Genomic DNA, 17,553 nt, shown 5'->3' on the forward strand with positions numbered 1-17,553 from the left:
ATTGCATGTTATATTAGGCACCATTTACAGTCCTGCCTCCAGAGCTGGCCTCCCTGGTTTCTAGAGCCAATTGCCATGTCACCACTTGGCATTCCCGAGTGCACAGCTGTCCTTGTTTCCTTTATGGTGCAGGGGGCTTTGGGGTGGATTTCTCCTTGGCCACGGATGACGTCCAATCAGGGATCTCTCTGGTGAGTCAGAAGATTCTCTCCCATGGCGTGACCTCTTTCTGCCCAACCCTGGTGACCTCCCCGCCATCTGTCTATCACAAGGTAAGGGGAGCCCCACAGGGCACCAAAATACTCAGGGCAATGGGGCTGGCACCACTGGATCAGGTGGCTAAGCCTTGGGGGCTTCACCACAGAAGTGGAATGTGTGGGCTCTGTGATGTCAGCGGCCTGTTGGGAAGGGGAGGGAGTGTGAGGAGCTGGGTTCTAAACCCAGATGGCTTGTCTGCACATTTAAGCAGCTGACGCTGCAATATTCCCAGTGTCCCATGAGACAAGTTATACAGGGCTTGGGACGTGCTTTTTCTCAGAGCACAGTGTATTGCAAGTCATCCACAGTGATCTGTTTTGGGTGCTTTTGAGAACTGGGGCTGGGGTACATGGGCCCACAAGAAGGTGGGTTCTGAAGTAGTGTCCCCCTCCAGCAGAGATTAACCCTTTCTGCTTAAGTCCAGTCCTTCACTCTGCCCCACCGCTACGAGAACTGACCAGGCCATACCCAGCAGAAAAGCACATTTAACCCTGGGGCTAGTTTTTATGATTCCAGCTGGGGTAGTTACCTCTCTTTCACTGCCCTGGGGCTGAGTGGGTGAAATAGTTCCCTTTGGCACTCAGGCATTATGCTAGGGGCCCTAATGCAGGCAGGGTACTGTGTCTGTGAGGCTTCTAACACATCCCCATCCTTCTAGGTTCTTCCTCAGATCAGTGTAAGAAATGGAGGGCCTCATGGGGCTGGTATCCTGGGTAAGTGAACAGCAAGGTCCTGTCCTCTTGGCCTCACTCCTCTATGGAGGGAGGAGAAGCAGCTGCTGTGGAAAGCATTCACTGTGGCTGGGAGTGTTGTGCCACAGGGAAGTGGGGGTGGGGTTGAGATTTTTACCCTGTGAAAGGCCAGGTGCAGCCTAGCCAGGACTCCCGGAGATCTCTGTACACTGGCTGCCATGTTCCTCCCTCAGTTCCACCCCATGGTACTTGCTACTGCACTCCTCTCCGCTGGGCTCTGCATCCAACATGTCGGCCCTGCTGGAATTGGGCAGTGTGTGGCAGTGGGTCACTGTGAGAGGGCAGACTGCCCATGATGGCAGCGATGCCATCTCTCTTGCCATGTTGACGAGAGCAGCCCAAGGGCCTTCATCATTCTGAGGAGTGGGGAGATCTCGGCCTGACAACTGGGGGTGAGGCACCTCGGGGAAGGCTGCACCTCAGGGACCTTGCTTTGCTACTTAAAATTGAGCTGCTGGCATTTGGGGCAAGCTCGTTGAGGAGAGTGGGAAACAGGCAGCAGGAAGGGGCTGTGGGGAGGTGTGGGCTGGGGCAGTAAAGATTATAGGTGCCAGCACTGGTGAGGTCAAGCAAAGCCAGACGAGTGGATGACGAGGGGAAGGAGTCTGGGGTAGGGGATAGAGCAGGATAACAGTTACAGGGAGATGCGAAGGAGCCTTGACTTTCTCTTACACTGCAGCTGCCTGTTTTTTCATTCTCCGAGCCAGCTTGCAGAGGGAGGGGGATTGGTAAATTCTGAGGTGGGGCTGGCCGGGAGAGGGGATTGGCTGGGCTGAGGTGGGGGTGTCCTCACCCCCAGGGAAAGAAAGGGAAACAGTTGTGGATATTTTTTCCCTCCCTGGTGGGCAGGAGCCCATCTGGAGGGGCCTTTCATAAGCAAGGAGAAGAAGGGGGCGCACCCAGAGCACTACCTCAGCACCTTCGATTCGGGAGCTTTCCAGGACCTGCTTGCCACCTACAGGTACCTGGACTGTGTCCGGATCATCACCCTGGCCCCTGAGATGAAGAGGAGCAGTGAGGTGATCCAGGAACTTACCAGACGGGGCATCTGTGTCTCGCTGGGTAAGGGTGTCTGCTGGCTAGGGCCTGGAAGGCTATGTGGGTGGGTCTGGGCAGTCCCTTAGAGGCCCAATCTGTTTGCTCACATTGCTCGCCCTAGGCCTGATCCTCTGCTCTGTCACACTGGTCTCATGCCAGTGCAGGTGCATTGAGGTTAATGGAGTTACCCTAGCAAATCAGGCCCATTGTCTGTAGTGCAAAGTGCAAGCTGTGTGCTCAAGCCAACATGGCTGAGAACCCTAACATCTGCATTTCCTGATGTACTATTTGAATAGTAACTGTAATTGTGCATTAGTGCAAGTTATCTGCATGGGATTTCCCTCCGTCTTTTTTCCAACCTCAAAGGAAAACCTTTCTGCTTCCACTCCTCATGTCCAAAACTGTGCAGAGTCAATGTCCTTCAAAGCTCTGGAGCCCTGCAGTGAAACAGAAGTACAAAAACTCATCTGTGTAACATGGCTCTAAACTGGGTGGACACATCTGACGGTGTGCGTGTCTTAATGTTTCAAAGTGCTTGTAAATAAGGGCCAAATTCCACTTTGATAAGAGTGAGCAACTCTGACTCCAGCAAAATGGAGGAGTGGGGTGGGTGGGTCATCTGTATTTGAGGGAAGAATATGATCCTGACCTTTTCTTGTCTTAAACTTAGCTAAGACCTCAGTGAGGGCCAACCACATGCAAAGGTTCAACTTCTAAAGTTAACCTGTTTGAATTCTCCTTGCACAAAAAGTCTTAAGTGTCCAGTTGTAGCCACCTTAAATACCTGCCCTCTGAAAACTAGGGCCTTTACTGTGTTTCAAGTTACACACCCAAAAATGGAGGCATCACTAATCTCTGGAAAATTTAGCACAGTCCTTTTTTTTTTTTTTTAAAGTGGAAGCCGTGTGTGCGGAGAATCCTTCCCCCCCCACCGCCACCCCCATACACACACACTGATAACTTAGCACTGGCTGGATTTTGCTCATGGTCTCCTCACAAGCTCTCCTTTGGGGCTGAGATCAAGGATAGAAAAGCTTAACCCCACCAACCCCCATTGTTCCTCTTTGGGCTGAAATTGATGAACCATGCAAAAGAAGGGTTTATGCAGCAAAGTCAGGAAAAGTGTGGGATCCTTACTGAATGGGGGAGGCAACCTAGTGACAGATGATGTGCAAAAAGCTGAAGTACTCAATGCTTTTTTTTTTTTTGCCTCGGTCTTCACAGACAAGGTCTGCTTCCAGACTGCTGCACTGGGCAGCACAGTATGGGGAGGAAGTGAGCAGCCCTCAGTGGTGAAAGAACAGATTAAGGACTATTTAGAAAAGCTGAACATGCACAAGTCCATGGGTCCAGATCTAATGCATCCAAGGGTGCTAAGGGAGTTGGGGGATGTGATTGCAGAGCCATTGGCCATTATCTTTGAAAATTTGTGGCGATCGGGGGAGGTTCCGGACAATTGGAAAAAGGCAAATATAGTGCCCATATTTAAAAAACTGAAAAAAGAGAACCCCGGGAACTACAGATGGGTCAGCCTCACTTCAGTCCCTGGCAAAATCACGGAGCAGCTCCTCAAGGAATCCATTTTGAAGCACTTGGAGGAGAGGAAGGTGATCAGGAACAGTCAGCATGGATTCGCCAAGGGCAAGTCATGTCTGACCAACCTGATTGCCTTCTATGATGAGATAACTGGCTCTGCAGATACGGGGAAAGCAGTGGATGTGATGTATCTTGACTTTAGCAAAGCTTTTGATACGGTCTCCCACAGTATTCTTGCCAGCAAGTTAAAGTAGTATGGATTGGATGAATGGACTATAAGGTGGATAGAAAGCTGGCTAGATTGTCTGGGTAGTGATTAACAGCTCAATGTCTAGTTGGCAGCTGGTATCAAGCAGAGTGCCCCAGGGATCAGTCCTGTGGCTGGTTTTGTTCAACATCTTTATCAATTATCTGGATGATGGTGTGAATTGCACCCTCAGCAAGTTTGCAGATGACAATAAGCTGGGGGGACAGGTAGACACGCTGGAGGGTAGGGATAGGGTCCAGAGTGACCTAAACAAATTGGAGGATTGGGCCTTCTGATGAGGTTCAACAAGGACAAGTGCAGAGTCCTGCACTTAGGAAGGAAGAATCCCATACACCGCTGGGGATCTGGGACCTGGGGATCACAGTGGACGAGAAGCTGGATATGAGTCAGCAGTGTGCCCTCATTGCCAAGAAGGCCAACAGCATATTGGGCTGTATTAGCAGGAGCATTGCCAGCAGATTGAGAGAAGTGATTATTCCCCTCTATTTGGCACTGATGAGGCCACACCTGGAGTATTGCGTCCAGTTTTGGTCCCCCCCACTACAGAAAGGATGTGCACAAACTGGAGAGAGTCCAGCGGAGGGCAATGAAAATGATTGGGGGCTGGGGCACGTGACTTATGAGGAGAGACTGACGGAACTGGGGTTATTTAGTCTGCAGAAGAGAAGAGTGAGGGGGGTTTGATAGCAGTGTTCAACTATCTGAAGGGGGGTTCGAAAGAGGATGGAGCTAGGCTGTTCTCAGTGGTGGCAGATGACAGAACAAGAAGCAATGGTCTCAAGTTCCAGTGGGGGAGGTCTAGGTTGAATATTAGGAAACACTATTTCACTAGGAGGGTGGTGAAGCACTGGAATGGGTTACCTAGGGAGGTGGTAGAATCTCCATCCTTAGAGGTTTTTGAGGCCCACCTTGACACAGTCTTGGCTGGGATGATTTAGTTGGGGTTGGTCCTGCTTTGAGCAGGGGATTGGACTAGATGACCTCCTGAAGTCACTTCCATCCCTGATATTCTATGAAATCATAGAATATTGCCCTCCGCTGGACTCTTTCCAGTTTTTCCACATCCTGCTTGTGTGTGGGGCCCAAAACTGGACACAGTACTCCAGATGAGGCCTCACCAATGTCGAATAGAGGGGAACGATCATGTCCCTCAATCTGCTGGCAGTGTCCCTACATATACATCCCAAAATGTCATTGGCCTTCTTGGCAACAAGGGCACACTGTTGACTCATATCCAGCTTCTCATCCACTGTAACCCCTAGGTCCTTTTCTGCCAAACTGCTGGCTAGCCACTCGGTTCCTAGTCTGTAGCGGTGCATGGGATTCTTCCATCCTAAGTGCAGGACTCTGCACTTGTCATTGTTGAATCTCATCAGATTTCTTTCGGCCCGATCCTCTAATTTGTCTAGGGACCTCTGTATCCTATCCCTACCCTCCAGCGTATCTACCTCTCCTCCCAGTTTAGTGTCATCTGCAAACTTGCTGAGGGTGCAATCCACACCATCCTCCAGATCATTTATGAAGATATTGAACAAAACCGGCCCGAGGACTGACCCTTGGGGCACTCCACTTGATACCGGCTGCCAACTACACATGGAGCCATTGATCACTACCCATTGAGCCCGACAATCTAGCCAACTTTCTATCCACCTTATAGTCCATTCATCCAGCCCATACTTCTTTAACTTGCTGGCAAGAATTCTGTGGGAGACCGTGTCAAAAGCTTTGCTAAAGTCAAGGAACAATGTGTCCACCGCTTTCCCCTCATCCACAGAGCCAGTAAATCTGTATATAATCAGCCATAGCATTCGCTGCCCTACAAGCCGTATAAAAGAAAAATCCAGAAGGGCAAATTTCTGCCTCCAGCAGGATTCAAGGCCCCTGGAAAGGACTACGGTTCTCATCTTCATTGGGAAAAACAAGCTCATTCCATCACTGTAACAAAGCCCCGCAGTCTCATCTTATCAGCACCCTCGCAACCTGAAGAAGAGCTCCTTGTAAGTTCGAAAGCTTGTCTCTCTCACCAACAGAAGTTGGTCCAGTAAAAGATATTACCTCACCCATCATGTCTTTCTGCTGAAGTCCTTGGAAGCCAAGCACTCTACGTGCCTGGTACGCTGCAGTAGGGATCCAAATTAATCTCAAGCACTGGAACTTCCATGGTCCAGCTGGGTTCTGAATGAGGCTGTCAGAACTGGAGTGTAGCATGATTGGATAATAGATGGATTTCCAGCAAACTTCTAGTGATTTGTGGACTGAGCACACTTGTCTCTCGGTGTTATTGGAGTAAATGGAGAGAGTAAAGGGGGAAATAGCAAGAGAAGTCACCTGGTGCTCTTTATTCACAGGACATTCTGTAGCTAATCTGTCTCAGGCAGAGGAAGCTGTCCGGCATGGTGCTACTTTTATCACCCATCTGTTCAATGCCATGTTACCTGTAAGTAACCGAGGGGACCCGTGGCTCACTCTGGCTTGTCTTCTCCTCCATGAACATTTATTTTCTACCACGCATCTGGGTGGGTTGTCGGCAGGGGGATGTGACTCTGAGTCTAAACGCACAAGCCCCTATTGCCTGAGCTGAAGACCCAGCTCTGTTAGCTAAGGCTGTAGCAGGCTCATCAAACTTTTTACATGGGCCAGCCACCACTAGTGGGGGATAAAGTGCCACCCTGAGTGGATTATATCACCATGCATGCCTATTCATTGTCACTACGTCCAGCTGCTGCCCTCATAGAATACCAGGGTTGGAAGGAACCTCAGAAGGTCATCTGGTCCAACCCCCTGCTCAAAGCTGGACCAATCCCCAATTTTTACCCCAGATCCCTAAATGGCCCCCTCAAGGATTGAACTCACAACCCTGGGTTTAGCAGGCCAGTGCTCAAACCACTGAACTATCCCGCCACCCCATGGCAGCACCCCCCTAGCTGGGCCACCAGGGTGACCAGACAGCAAGTGTGAAAAATCAGGACAGAAGTTAGGGGGGCAGTAGGTGCCGATATAAGACAAAGCCATAAATTTCAGGACTATCCCTATAAAATTGGGACATTTGGTCACCCTACTTGGCACTGGCAGCCTGTGGGTTTCTTCATGGCAGTCATCACACCTGTTTTCTCATCCCTTTGCACAGTTCCACCATCGCGACCCTGGGATCGTGGGGCTGCTGACGAGTGACCAGATTCCTGCCAGGCGGAGGGTGTTCTATGGCATGATATCAGATGGGATCCACACCAACCCTGCGGCTCTGAGAATTGCTCATCGAGCGCACCCCAAAGGTGAATCACTGGGGATCCCCTTGGTCTGGACAGCACAAGACCTCTGAACCCAAGTGCTGTGCCCATGTGGATTGCTTTTCTCCCAGCTGACATGCAGCATCCTCTTCAAATGGTACCAGATGGGATTACTTCCACTTAAGAATGGTGTGTGTCAGGGACCTGGCTGGCTCTGGATAGTGGGAGCTTTCACCTCTAGGTTACTGGTTTCATACCAGTATGGGCTGTGCATGGTGCTGGTGGTTCCTCCTCGTTCCTGCTAAAAGAAGCTGAAAAACTATGATTAGTTGCTATTGTTTCCATGTGAGCAGTTGCTGTAGCTGCCCAAAGGCTGTTCTGTGGTCAGGAGTGTTGGGAGGAGCAGGCTCCCGGAGTCTCTCTGAGGTATGGCCCATGCTGTTGGGGCTCCCTCCAACTCTCAAAGAATAGGTGTCTGCATAGCACACCATCATAGAGAGTGGGGTTAACTGCCCCCTTGTTGACCATCTCAGGAGAGATGCCCAGAGAACGTCCCAAGTTCTTGCCCTGGGAATGCGGCCTCCCAGCTTGGGGGAGGCCGATTGGTAGCCCAATGGGAGGTGAAGAGTGACCCATGCTCTACCTGTTCTGTGGATAACCAGGGGACTTCAGGCACCAGGGCACCCCTGCACCCTTCTCCAGTGCTGCAGGAAGGGAATCCTGTGTGTTGATGGCCCCTTACGAGTAGAGTCCAGTGTCACTCCCCACCCCCTACTGCACTTACACGTTCTTTGTAGCTCCGAATTACCCAGCTCACAGCCAGGTCCTTCAGCCCAAACCTCTGTGTGACCTGCCCAAAACTTTATGCTTGTCTTGTGAAACAGTCTGTCGTCTCCCTGCTTCTCAATCTTCTTTCCCTCCCCACTTTCCTAAGCTACAGTCAGCCCTGCACCCAGAAGCTACAGTGCTCTCGGGAGAGTCCTCCTTGTTGGGTCACAGACATTCTGACTGGTGCCATTACCACTCCCAGCAGAATGAAATGCCTGGGACTTGTGCCAAAGAACTGGAGAGAAACCTCCTGCAAAGCTTGGCTGCAGGCTAGAGGTAATGTAGCCCCTTCTTGTCTCCCTTAGGCCTGGTGCTGGTGACAGACGCCATTGCTGGAATGGGGCTGGCCCCGGGAAGGCACACCCTGGGCCAGCAGGTGGTTGAGGTGGACGGGCTGAACACATACATTGCAGGTGAGTACTCCATACGCAGCCCTGTCACCTTCAGCCCCCACCTAGGGCCACGTGTGTTTAAGGCAGATCCCTGGGCCTTCCAGGTGGCTCCACTGGCTGCAGAGCAGGTGTGAGCCCTGCATGTGCTGAGCTAGCAAAGGCTGACAGTGCTATGAGGGAGCTCGCTGTTGCCTGGCCCAGAAGGGAGTGCCCTTTGGCTGTGTCTCACTCGCTGTTGGCTGATTGAAATCCTGACCCCCTAGTGGTGAGGTACCTTGCGAAGGGAAAGGCTGGGGAGGAAATATGAGCAAATGGTGCCACATCTCACGTGGCAGAGGGCACTGGTATGAGGCACATGCTCTGCCATTATGGGAGGTCTCCTTGCACTATGTGGGACAATAGCAGCTACTTCATCCCCATTAAAGCCAAACCCTCCCCTAGGGTTGTGGTGCCCATGAAAGTGAGGTGCCAGGAGCACAGGGCAGAGTCAGGCATGGGGTGAGCAGGAGCTGGCCATGCACCTCTAACAACCTGTGATTTCCAGTCCAGAACCTCCTTCCCACCATACTCCTCAGTCCTGCCCTGTCGCACCCCCTGCAACCCCAGCCTATTGCCAAAATCTGCTATGGCTTCTCTGGAGCTGAGGCTGAGAGCCCTCAGATTCATTCCACTTGTGGAATAGGATTGTAACCCCACGAGGACCGCTGCTGTTAGATGGCAGGTGGATCTGCTCAGTTTCCTGTCTTTTCTCCTGCTCAGGGACAAAGACGCTGAGTGGCAGTGTAGCAACCATGGACTCCTGTGTTCGGCACTTCCTGGAAGCCACAGGTGAGCCCAACTCACTTACTGCTCTGCTTGCAGGCTCTGGGATGGAGTACAGGACCCCCTGCTGTTATCACCTCTCCTAGGGCCAAAGGTCTCTACACATATCCAGAGAGCATAGGAGGGAGATCCTCTCCCCAGACAAGGCTGGCTGTGGCATTCTTTCCAAGCCCTCAAGTCAGCAGAGCCACACTGGGTGCCAGCCAGGGAGAGATTAGGCTTTACTCTTACTGCAATGAGGACGAGCGAGCTCCTCTGTAGTCACAGGTACAAAGGAACCAAAGGTGAATAATCTTGTCCACAACTTCTGATTCCTCCCTTCCTCCCTCCAGCCACACTGCAACTGCTTATCCCTCTCCTGCAACCCCTCTGGGCCTTTCCCTGCAAGCACCATCCAAAAGTAACTATTAAAAAGTTGTGTCTGAGTTGCTCTTCCTCATACACGTTTGTGTCCTCAGTGGTTCAGCAAAGTGTCCATCTCTCTGTATGATTGTTCACTCCTCCACCCTCCTTTTCAGGGAGCAAAGGGGGTTACCAGGCTGAGTTGTGGCCTGTTGTATTAACTTCAAGGGTCAGAAGAGATAAAGCGTTCCACTGTCCAACATAAAATGAGTGATGCAAAGAGGCCCAGGGTCTGTCAACCAGGGTCTTGGTGTATTAGATTTCTTGGCAAACATACAAAAGCACTCATTCTAGAGCTGAAAGTTTATTTATCAGGAACAAGAAAGAAAAACAAGCATTTATACTAAAAATGAGTGATTACAAAAAACAAGCTTAATCAAACCCTTTAAAGTCGCTCTCCTTTTGGAGAAAAATTAGTCTCATTTTCAGAACAACCTTTCTTTAAGTAAAAGGAAAGGGTTAAATTTACATTCAGTCCTGATCTGGAAAGTGTATTCATTTCTCCTGTGTCTGACAGACAGACCCACATGAGGCGGAGGTCAGATAGGACAGAAAAGGGGGGGAACATAAGGCTGTGGCAGGTTTGGTCACAGAGACTCCTTTGGGACTGTCACCTGATATGCTGAGACTACCTCTGAGACCATGTTCTCTGCCAGTGTGAGCCTCCGGAACCCGGCCTTGTTGAGCCAGACACACCAGTCTGCTCCAACAGAGACCCAGGGTCTGAACCTCACGCCCCAAATCTGCAGACTTAACTGAAAATGGCTTAAAAAGTGTTCCTGACTCTAGTACCCAGACACCCAGCTCCCAATGGATCCAAACCCCAAATAAATCTGTTATACTCTGTATAAAGCTTATACAGGGTAAACTCCTAAATTGTCCGCCCTCTATAACACAGAGAGAGAGATGCACAGCTGTTTACTCCCCCAGGTATTAATTACTTACTCTGGGTTAATAAAAGTGATTTTATTAAGTATAAGTGGTGCCACTAAACTGGGAGGAGAGGTAGATACGCTGGAGGGTAGGGATAGGATACAGAGGGACCTAGACGAATTAGAGGATTGGGCCAAAAGAAATCTGATGAGGTTCAACAAGGACAAGTGCAGAGTCCTGCACTTAAGATGGAAGAATCCAATGCACTGCTACAGACTAGGGACCGAAGGGCTAGGCAGCAGTTCTGCAGAAAAGGACCAGGGGGTTATAGTGGATGAGAAGCTGGATATGAGTCAACAGTGTGCCCTTGTTGCCAATAAGGCCAATGTCATTTTGGAATGAGTAGGGGCATTGCTAGCAGATCGAGGGATGTGATCATTCCCCTCTATTTGACACTGGTGAGGCCTCATCTGGAGTACTGTGTCCAATTTTGGGCCCCACACTACAAGAAGGATGTGGAAAAATTGGAAAGAGTCCAGTGGAGGGCAACAAAAATGATTAGGGGACTGGAACACATGACCTATGAGGAGAGGCTGAAGGAACTGGGGATGTTTAGTCTACAGAAGAGAAGAATGAGGGGGGATTTGATAGCTGCTTTCAACTACCTGGAAGGGGGTTCCAAAGAGGCTGGATCTAGACTGTTCTCAGTGGTAGCAGATGACAGAACGAGGAGTAATGGTCTCAAGTTGCAGTGGGGGAGATTTAGGTTGGATATTAGGAAAAACTTTTTCACTAGGAGGGTGATGAAACACTGGAATGCGCTACCTAGGGAGGTGGTGGAATCTCCTTCCTTAGAAATTTTTAAGGTCAGGCTTGACAAAGCCCTGCCTGGGATGATTTAATTGGAGATCAGTCTTGCTTTGAGCAGGGGGTTGGACTAGATGACCTCCTGAGGTCCCTTCAAACCCTGATATTCTGTGATAAGTCATAGACAGAACAAAGTAAGTTACAAGCAAAATAAAACAAAACACGCAAGTCTAAGCCTAATTCATCAAGAAACTGATTAGATAAAATCTCACCCTCAGAGATGTTCCAATAAGCTTCTTTCACAGACTTGACTCCTTCTTAGTCTGGGCCTAATCCTTTTCCCTGTACAGTCCTTGTTCCAGCTCAGGTGGTAGCTGGGGGATTTCTCATGACTGCAGCCCCCTTTGTTCTGTTTCACCCCCTTTTATAGCTTTGGCCCAAGGCGGGAATCCTTTGTCTCTCTGGGTTCCTACCCCTCCTTCTAAATGGAAGAGCACCAGGTTTAAGATGGTTTCAGAGGAACAGCCGTGTTAGTGTGTATTCGCAAAAAGAAAAGGAGTACTTGTGGCACCTTAGAGACTAACCAATTTATTTGAGCATGAGCTTTCGTGAGCTACAGCTCACTTCATCAGATGTATACCGTGGAAACTGCAGCAGACTTTATATACACACAGAGAATATGAAACAATACCTCCTCCCACCCCACTGTCCTGCTGGTAATAGCTTATCTAAAGTGATCAACAGGTGGGCCATCAGTATCAGGTGACATGGTAAGACCTCATTCTTCATTACCTATAGGCTGCCCCCCCCCCCATGTCCACAAGTAGGCTTGCAGGTAAATAAACCATCTACAGCCCATTGTCCTAGGCAATGGGTGCCATCAAGATTCTAAACCACCATTAATGTCCCACACTTTGCATAATTACAATAGGACCTCAGAGTTAACATCGTTTCTAGTTTTAGATACAAAAATGATACATAAATACAAATAGGATGAACAGACTCAGTAGATAAGCTTTGTAATATCTTACAAGAGACCTTTTACATAAAGCATATTCCAGTTGCATTATATTCACACTCATAAGCATATTTCCGTAAAATCAGATGGTGTGCAACATCAAAGACTTTTGTTGACATCTTTGGAATACTGGCTGGTTGGTCAGTCTTAAATGGATGCTTTGGCTGGCAGGTCGACCACGGCCCCAGTTGCTTGGATCCTGGTTCACTTTCCCATCAGGGATGTCCTCTGGTTGGGTCTTTTCTCCTTAGATGGGGCAAGGCTCTGGTCAGCTCATCTCACTGTGCTGATGCAGTGCAGCTGATTTCAGGATGATAGAAAGCCAAGAGAATAAGAAATAGGACAGGAAGGGGGACAGTGGGGCGGAACAACATGAAAGGAAGGGAGACAAAACAGGATCTTGTGCATCTGTGCGATGCTGGCAATCAGGTATCCCCACTGGTGGGCTAAGGACTGGGTGTCATAATGCTGTGATGATTTTCAGAACTCAGGTGAAAATAAAATTCCTTAACTGAGAGCAAGGCCAGCTGGCATTCTGCCTGGAAGAAAGTCTTTCAGTCTGATCTGCTCCTTCCATCTTGGGGTGAGGGAAGATGAGATGAGACAAGGGTGGGGGGGGAACGGGAAAAGAGATTTTTTTTTCAAAGTCTTTTGTTTGAGGAAGTCCCAAAAGGGGAAATGTTGGTGGCATAGTTCATCCCCCACATTATTTTCTCTACCCACTAGACCCAATATCCCTCACACCAATTTTGGTCCATTAACTTCTGGTTCCACATTTTCTGTTTTTACCAAGGATGATTTCAACACAGTCCTTGACTCATACCATCAGGTCTCTGTTTAGACTAACCTAGCTTCTTTGTCTGGTACTCTTGCACTTGTTTATAATTCATTTATTGGCAACTCAACCTACTGTTCATGGTTAATTTCCAAGTAGGCAAAAATTGTTGGTTAGCATTTTGTCTTATGAGCTTTCACATGCTTTGTACATTTGAGCTTACAACGGGGGTAAATGTTATGGGCCTAGTAGTCACAGCAGACCCAGCATGTGTTGGATTTCAGTGTGTGGCTGGGTAGCAGCCAGCAGCCCCCCGCTGTTCCGTTTCCCACAGAGATGGCTGTCAGTATCTTGGCAGGACCCTGATTCAGCTGTCACCTTGCTCCAGCAGCCCTACCTTGTCTGAAGGGCTGCCCGCTGTGGTAAGCAGTGGGGGGATCCTGAAAGAGGATGCTTGTTAACTGCCATAACAAGGCACTGTTCTTCCCCGAAGGATGCACTGTGGAGACAGCCCTGGAGGCAGCCTCCCTCCACCCTGCCCAGCTCCTGGGAATTGAGCACCGAAAGGGGACGCTGAACTATGACAACGATGCAGGTATCAGCATGATGGCAGGTTGATGTGCCACTTCATCATTCTCCACCGTGTCTTCTGGTGGCTGAGGCCAGGGCTGGAGTAGCTGTGAGCTCCCCAGCCCACCATCACCATTTCCCAGGGGGGTGGCTCCTAGAAGGAGCTGAGGCTGAGACACCTATGAGCTCCCTCACCATTGGGACTGCTACACCATTCCCTACAGTGCTTCTTACTGATACAGGTTGGGGCTGGGATCGGCTGTCTGAGGCTCAGTAACATGATGCCCTCTCAAGCTTGGCCTTGGCACTTGGATTGGGAAATGGCTCCTTTGATTCCTATTGTCTCTGTTTGAATCCATTCCTCTCATTCTGTCTCATCCCTGTGGTATCTGTAAACCAGGGGAGGTCGCTCTCCCTGTACAGACCCAAGATGCAACTGCCACCCCCAGAATGGTGGAGATGCCAGCCTGGGTAGGGGCAGTTCTACCACTGTTGGGGTACGTGCCTTACTGTAAATCCTCTGCAGTCTGTGGATATTGGAATGTCTCCTCCATGAGCAGGAAATGTAACCCTTACAGTCCTTTTCCATGGCAACCCCAACAGATTAAGCACCACTCCTGCTGCCTCTGATTCCCGCTTCTTCTGTCTGCTGCAGATTTCCTGCTGCTGGACAACAGCCTACACGTGCGAGCCACATACATCGCAGGTGAACGGGTCTGGAGTCAAGACATCTTCACTATATGAAACCAGAGACTCACCTGGGACTGGCAGCACTCCTGCAACCCTGGTGCCAACTACCAGCTCCCCCAAGTGCCATGTTCAGTGGTCACTGGCAGCCGCATTGTCCTCTCCCTCTCAAAGAATGCTTTAAGACCTTGGTGTTTCTTCCTCCTGGGTCACCCTTGAAAGTACCAAAGAGCTGCATGTCCCAGAGCAGCCCTTGCTTTCAGTTGACAGCCCTGCCTGCAATGAGTTCATCAGCTCTCTGCTAGACAAGAGTGGGTGGAGCTCTGCTGCTGGGATCACTCTATGATGGAGCTACCTGAAGGACAAGGTGCCTGTCTGTCTCCTTGTTCTCTCCAGAGCACTGCATTTGAGCCCTGCTGTAGAGGAAAGGGTAGCTGCTCCATGCGCGTTCTGTGTCTATATGTGACCACATAGGTCTGTGTGCATATCACTGCAGACACACAACACTAACTTCCTCCCAGGGTAGGCCTCTCGCTGTGCCCTTTGTCTCTCACCATTGGGCCTCTTAGTACCAGCATGTCGACTTCCTAATGTTAATCTGCCCATTTTCTAAAGAAATCCCAGTGGCCTTGAAGCAGCTCTGGTGACAGCCTGCAATCTGTTTGGGAGCCTGTGGAGGGGGCAACTTCTTCACCTGGCACTGTCAGCCAAGGGCTGTGATTTCATGTGGCACCCTTGATTTCCTGTACCCCGAAGCACAGTACTCACTGCCTTGCTCAGGCTGTGGGCAGCCCTAGTGCCTTGTGTTGCTCCCTGGGGTGAGACCCACACCGCCAACTTTCCTCCTGGGCTGAATCCTCAGGGGTGTGTACAAACCCAAGAAAAGCAGGAGCTGCTGGCTCCTCATGCTATCTTGCTGCTTTGGCGGCGAGTTTGTCTGCTAGGTGCATGGACTTCATTCTGCAACAGAAAGCAATGTTGGTCTTGAACTATATACACATGCAAAGTGGGTCTTACAGGCTCTAGTATATATTCCCATCTGTATTAAACTCATATGGCTGGAGAGCTTCCTGAGGACTCCACACAGCTTGCTGGACTGTTAGTTTCTTTGGGCATGGCTGCACTGGAAACTTCAAAGCGCTTCCACGGGAACGCTCCCACGGCAGCGCTTTGAAGTGCGAGTATGGTCATGCACGAGCGCTGGGAGAGAGCTTGCCCATCACTCCTGGTAATCCACCTCCACGAGGGGATTAGCTCAGAATGCTGGGAGCACGTCTACACTAGCGCTTTAAAGCGCTCAGACTTGCTGTGCTCAGGGGGGTGATTTTTCACGCCCCTGAGCCAGCAAGTTAGAGTGCTATAAAATGTAAGTAGACAAGCCCTACGTGTCAGTGATGAGGCGAGATGCTTTTGCTGTAGGGAATGTATCCAAAATGGCAGTGATGTAACTGGACACCATTCCGTCTTGAGGTGCGGGGTTCTCTCAGGGTTTATATCCTCACTAGAAGCTCTGCATGGGATTAGATGGTTGCTTATCTGCTCATTCTCATAATTACCTTCACTTGATGTGTCAGTTAGCTTTCTGCCTCTCTATAGGAGGCTGAGAGAGTTTCCATTCTAAACCTGATCTTGATTATGAACTTACCACCAAGAAAAATGTATCTGAAACACCCCCTCATAGGTAGAGGAGACGGTGTCTGTCGGATTGACCTAAATCATCTCAATGATGGGACTTAAAAACCTGTGGGGCATCTTAGCAAGTTTCAAGTTCATAAAGAAACCTTAAATCTGGTGGGTTTTAGTTAGATTTGTTCTTCCTTGCCATACCTTTTTATAAGTTCACTGGAAAAAACATCTGAATGAGGCCTCTTTGTAGATGTAACCCCTGCTGGCATCACTGGTCTCCTCAGAGAATTTCTAACATCTGCTGCCTAGATCAGCGGATACTCTGCCCTCCCAGGCTGCAACATTTGAAGGAGATGTCAAGTGTGCGAGCATGTGCAGCACTCTGGGGTTCCACCCCTCACCACTGGCACTTCTGACTGCTATGGGGCCTCTGTATAAAATTGGAGGAAATGTCAGGACAAAGAAGTTTGATAGACCCTAATTTTGAGAATGTTTTTAATTGAATAAACGTTATAGATTTAAGTGCTCAAACTGCAGTATAAATATAGTCTGACTTTAAGAATGAGGTGGATCAGTTATCCAATGCAGAGAATTAACGATACTATATGCATGTATGATTGAAACTCCCCCATACCCACCCTTTTATGTACATACATAGTGTGTTGTAGACGGAAATGGAATGTTAACAGGCCAGTGTTCAGACTGTCAGTTGCTGTGTGGTGGTCACTGTGACAGTTCCTCTCCCCACCCCACCCCCCGGTGCAACCTGGAACTGGGGTACTACTGAGCACTTTATTTTACCAATCTGGGTTCCCTCTCAGAATGCCATTGTAATAAGCTGCAAAGCCCTTCAAGTTTGCCCTCACACAAACATCCACAGGTGGGGGCCACACCCAGCTGTGTTCATGAATGTTCTGGCCAGCCACTACATGAACTAACAATAGTAGTTTTGGCTCCAGCCAAAATACCCCCAGGCCAGGACCCTGGCATCCTGCGCTGGTCCAAAAAAGCCTGACTAGTAAAGATTACAATTATCCAGTCTGCCCTTCCCTCAGTGGAAAGGAATATGTACAAACCTTTGTTAACTGAGCTGAGATTTTCCCCCAAACACTTCACTCACACCACACTGTTTTTAGGTAAAATATAAAATAGATTTATTATAAGTGATAGCAAACAGATCAAAGAAGGTTGTATTTTGTTTAAGTAATCATATACACTACACAGGTTTCAGAGTAACAGCTGTGTTAGTCTGTATTCGCAAAAAGAAAAGGAGGACTTGTGGCACCTTAGAGACTAACCAATTTATTTGAGCATGAGCTTTCGTGAGCTACAGCTCGCTTCATCGGATGCATACTGTGGAAACTGCAGAAGACATTATATACACAGAGACCATGAAACAATACCTCCTCCCACCCCACTCTCCTGCTGGTAATAGCTTATCTAAAGTGATCATCAAGTTGGGCCATTTCCAGCACAAATCCAGGTTCTCACCCCCGCCTCCCCACACACACAAACTCACTCTCCTGCTGGCAATAGCTCATCCAAACTGACCACTACACAGGATTTGAATCAAACAATATCTCACCCTGTTAGATAGAATCATAGAAGATTAGGGTTGGAAGAGACCTCAGGAGGTCATCTAGTCCAACCCTCTGCTCAAAGCAGGACCAACAC

General features: G+C 49.4%; 1 protein-coding gene across 4 annotated transcripts in view; it reads left to right on the forward strand.

Annotated features, from left to right (window-relative positions):
- AMDHD2 (amidohydrolase domain containing 2) overlaps window positions 1-16,410 on the forward strand; it is a 23,787-nt gene extending 7,377 nt beyond the window's left edge. For 3 of the 4 annotated variants that reach the window (XM_048868043.2, XM_048868044.2, XM_048868045.2), the window contains exons 5-13: window positions 133-272; window positions 917-971; window positions 1,860-2,072; window positions 6,201-6,289; window positions 6,980-7,124; window positions 8,213-8,320; window positions 9,059-9,127; window positions 13,490-13,591; window positions 14,222-16,410. In XM_048868043.2, coding sequence (XP_048724000.1) covers window positions 133-272; window positions 917-971; window positions 1,860-2,072; window positions 6,201-6,289; window positions 6,980-7,124; window positions 8,213-8,320; window positions 9,059-9,127; window positions 13,490-13,591; window positions 14,222-14,310 — 1,010 coding nt within the window. In that variant the 3' untranslated portion in view covers window positions 14,311-16,410. The remainder of the gene's footprint in view (window positions 1-132; window positions 273-916; window positions 972-1,859; window positions 2,073-6,200; window positions 6,290-6,979; window positions 7,125-8,212; window positions 8,321-9,058; window positions 9,128-13,489; window positions 13,592-14,221) is intronic. The other variant, XM_048868048.2, reaches the window with a different exon arrangement.
- The last annotated feature ends 1,143 nt before the right edge of the window (window positions 16,411-17,553 follow it).

This window comes from Caretta caretta, chromosome 10 (assembly GCF_965140235.1).
Source record: "Caretta caretta isolate rCarCar2 chromosome 10, rCarCar1.hap1, whole genome shotgun sequence".
Classification (NCBI taxonomy): Eukaryota; Metazoa; Chordata; order Testudines; family Cheloniidae; genus Caretta; species Caretta caretta.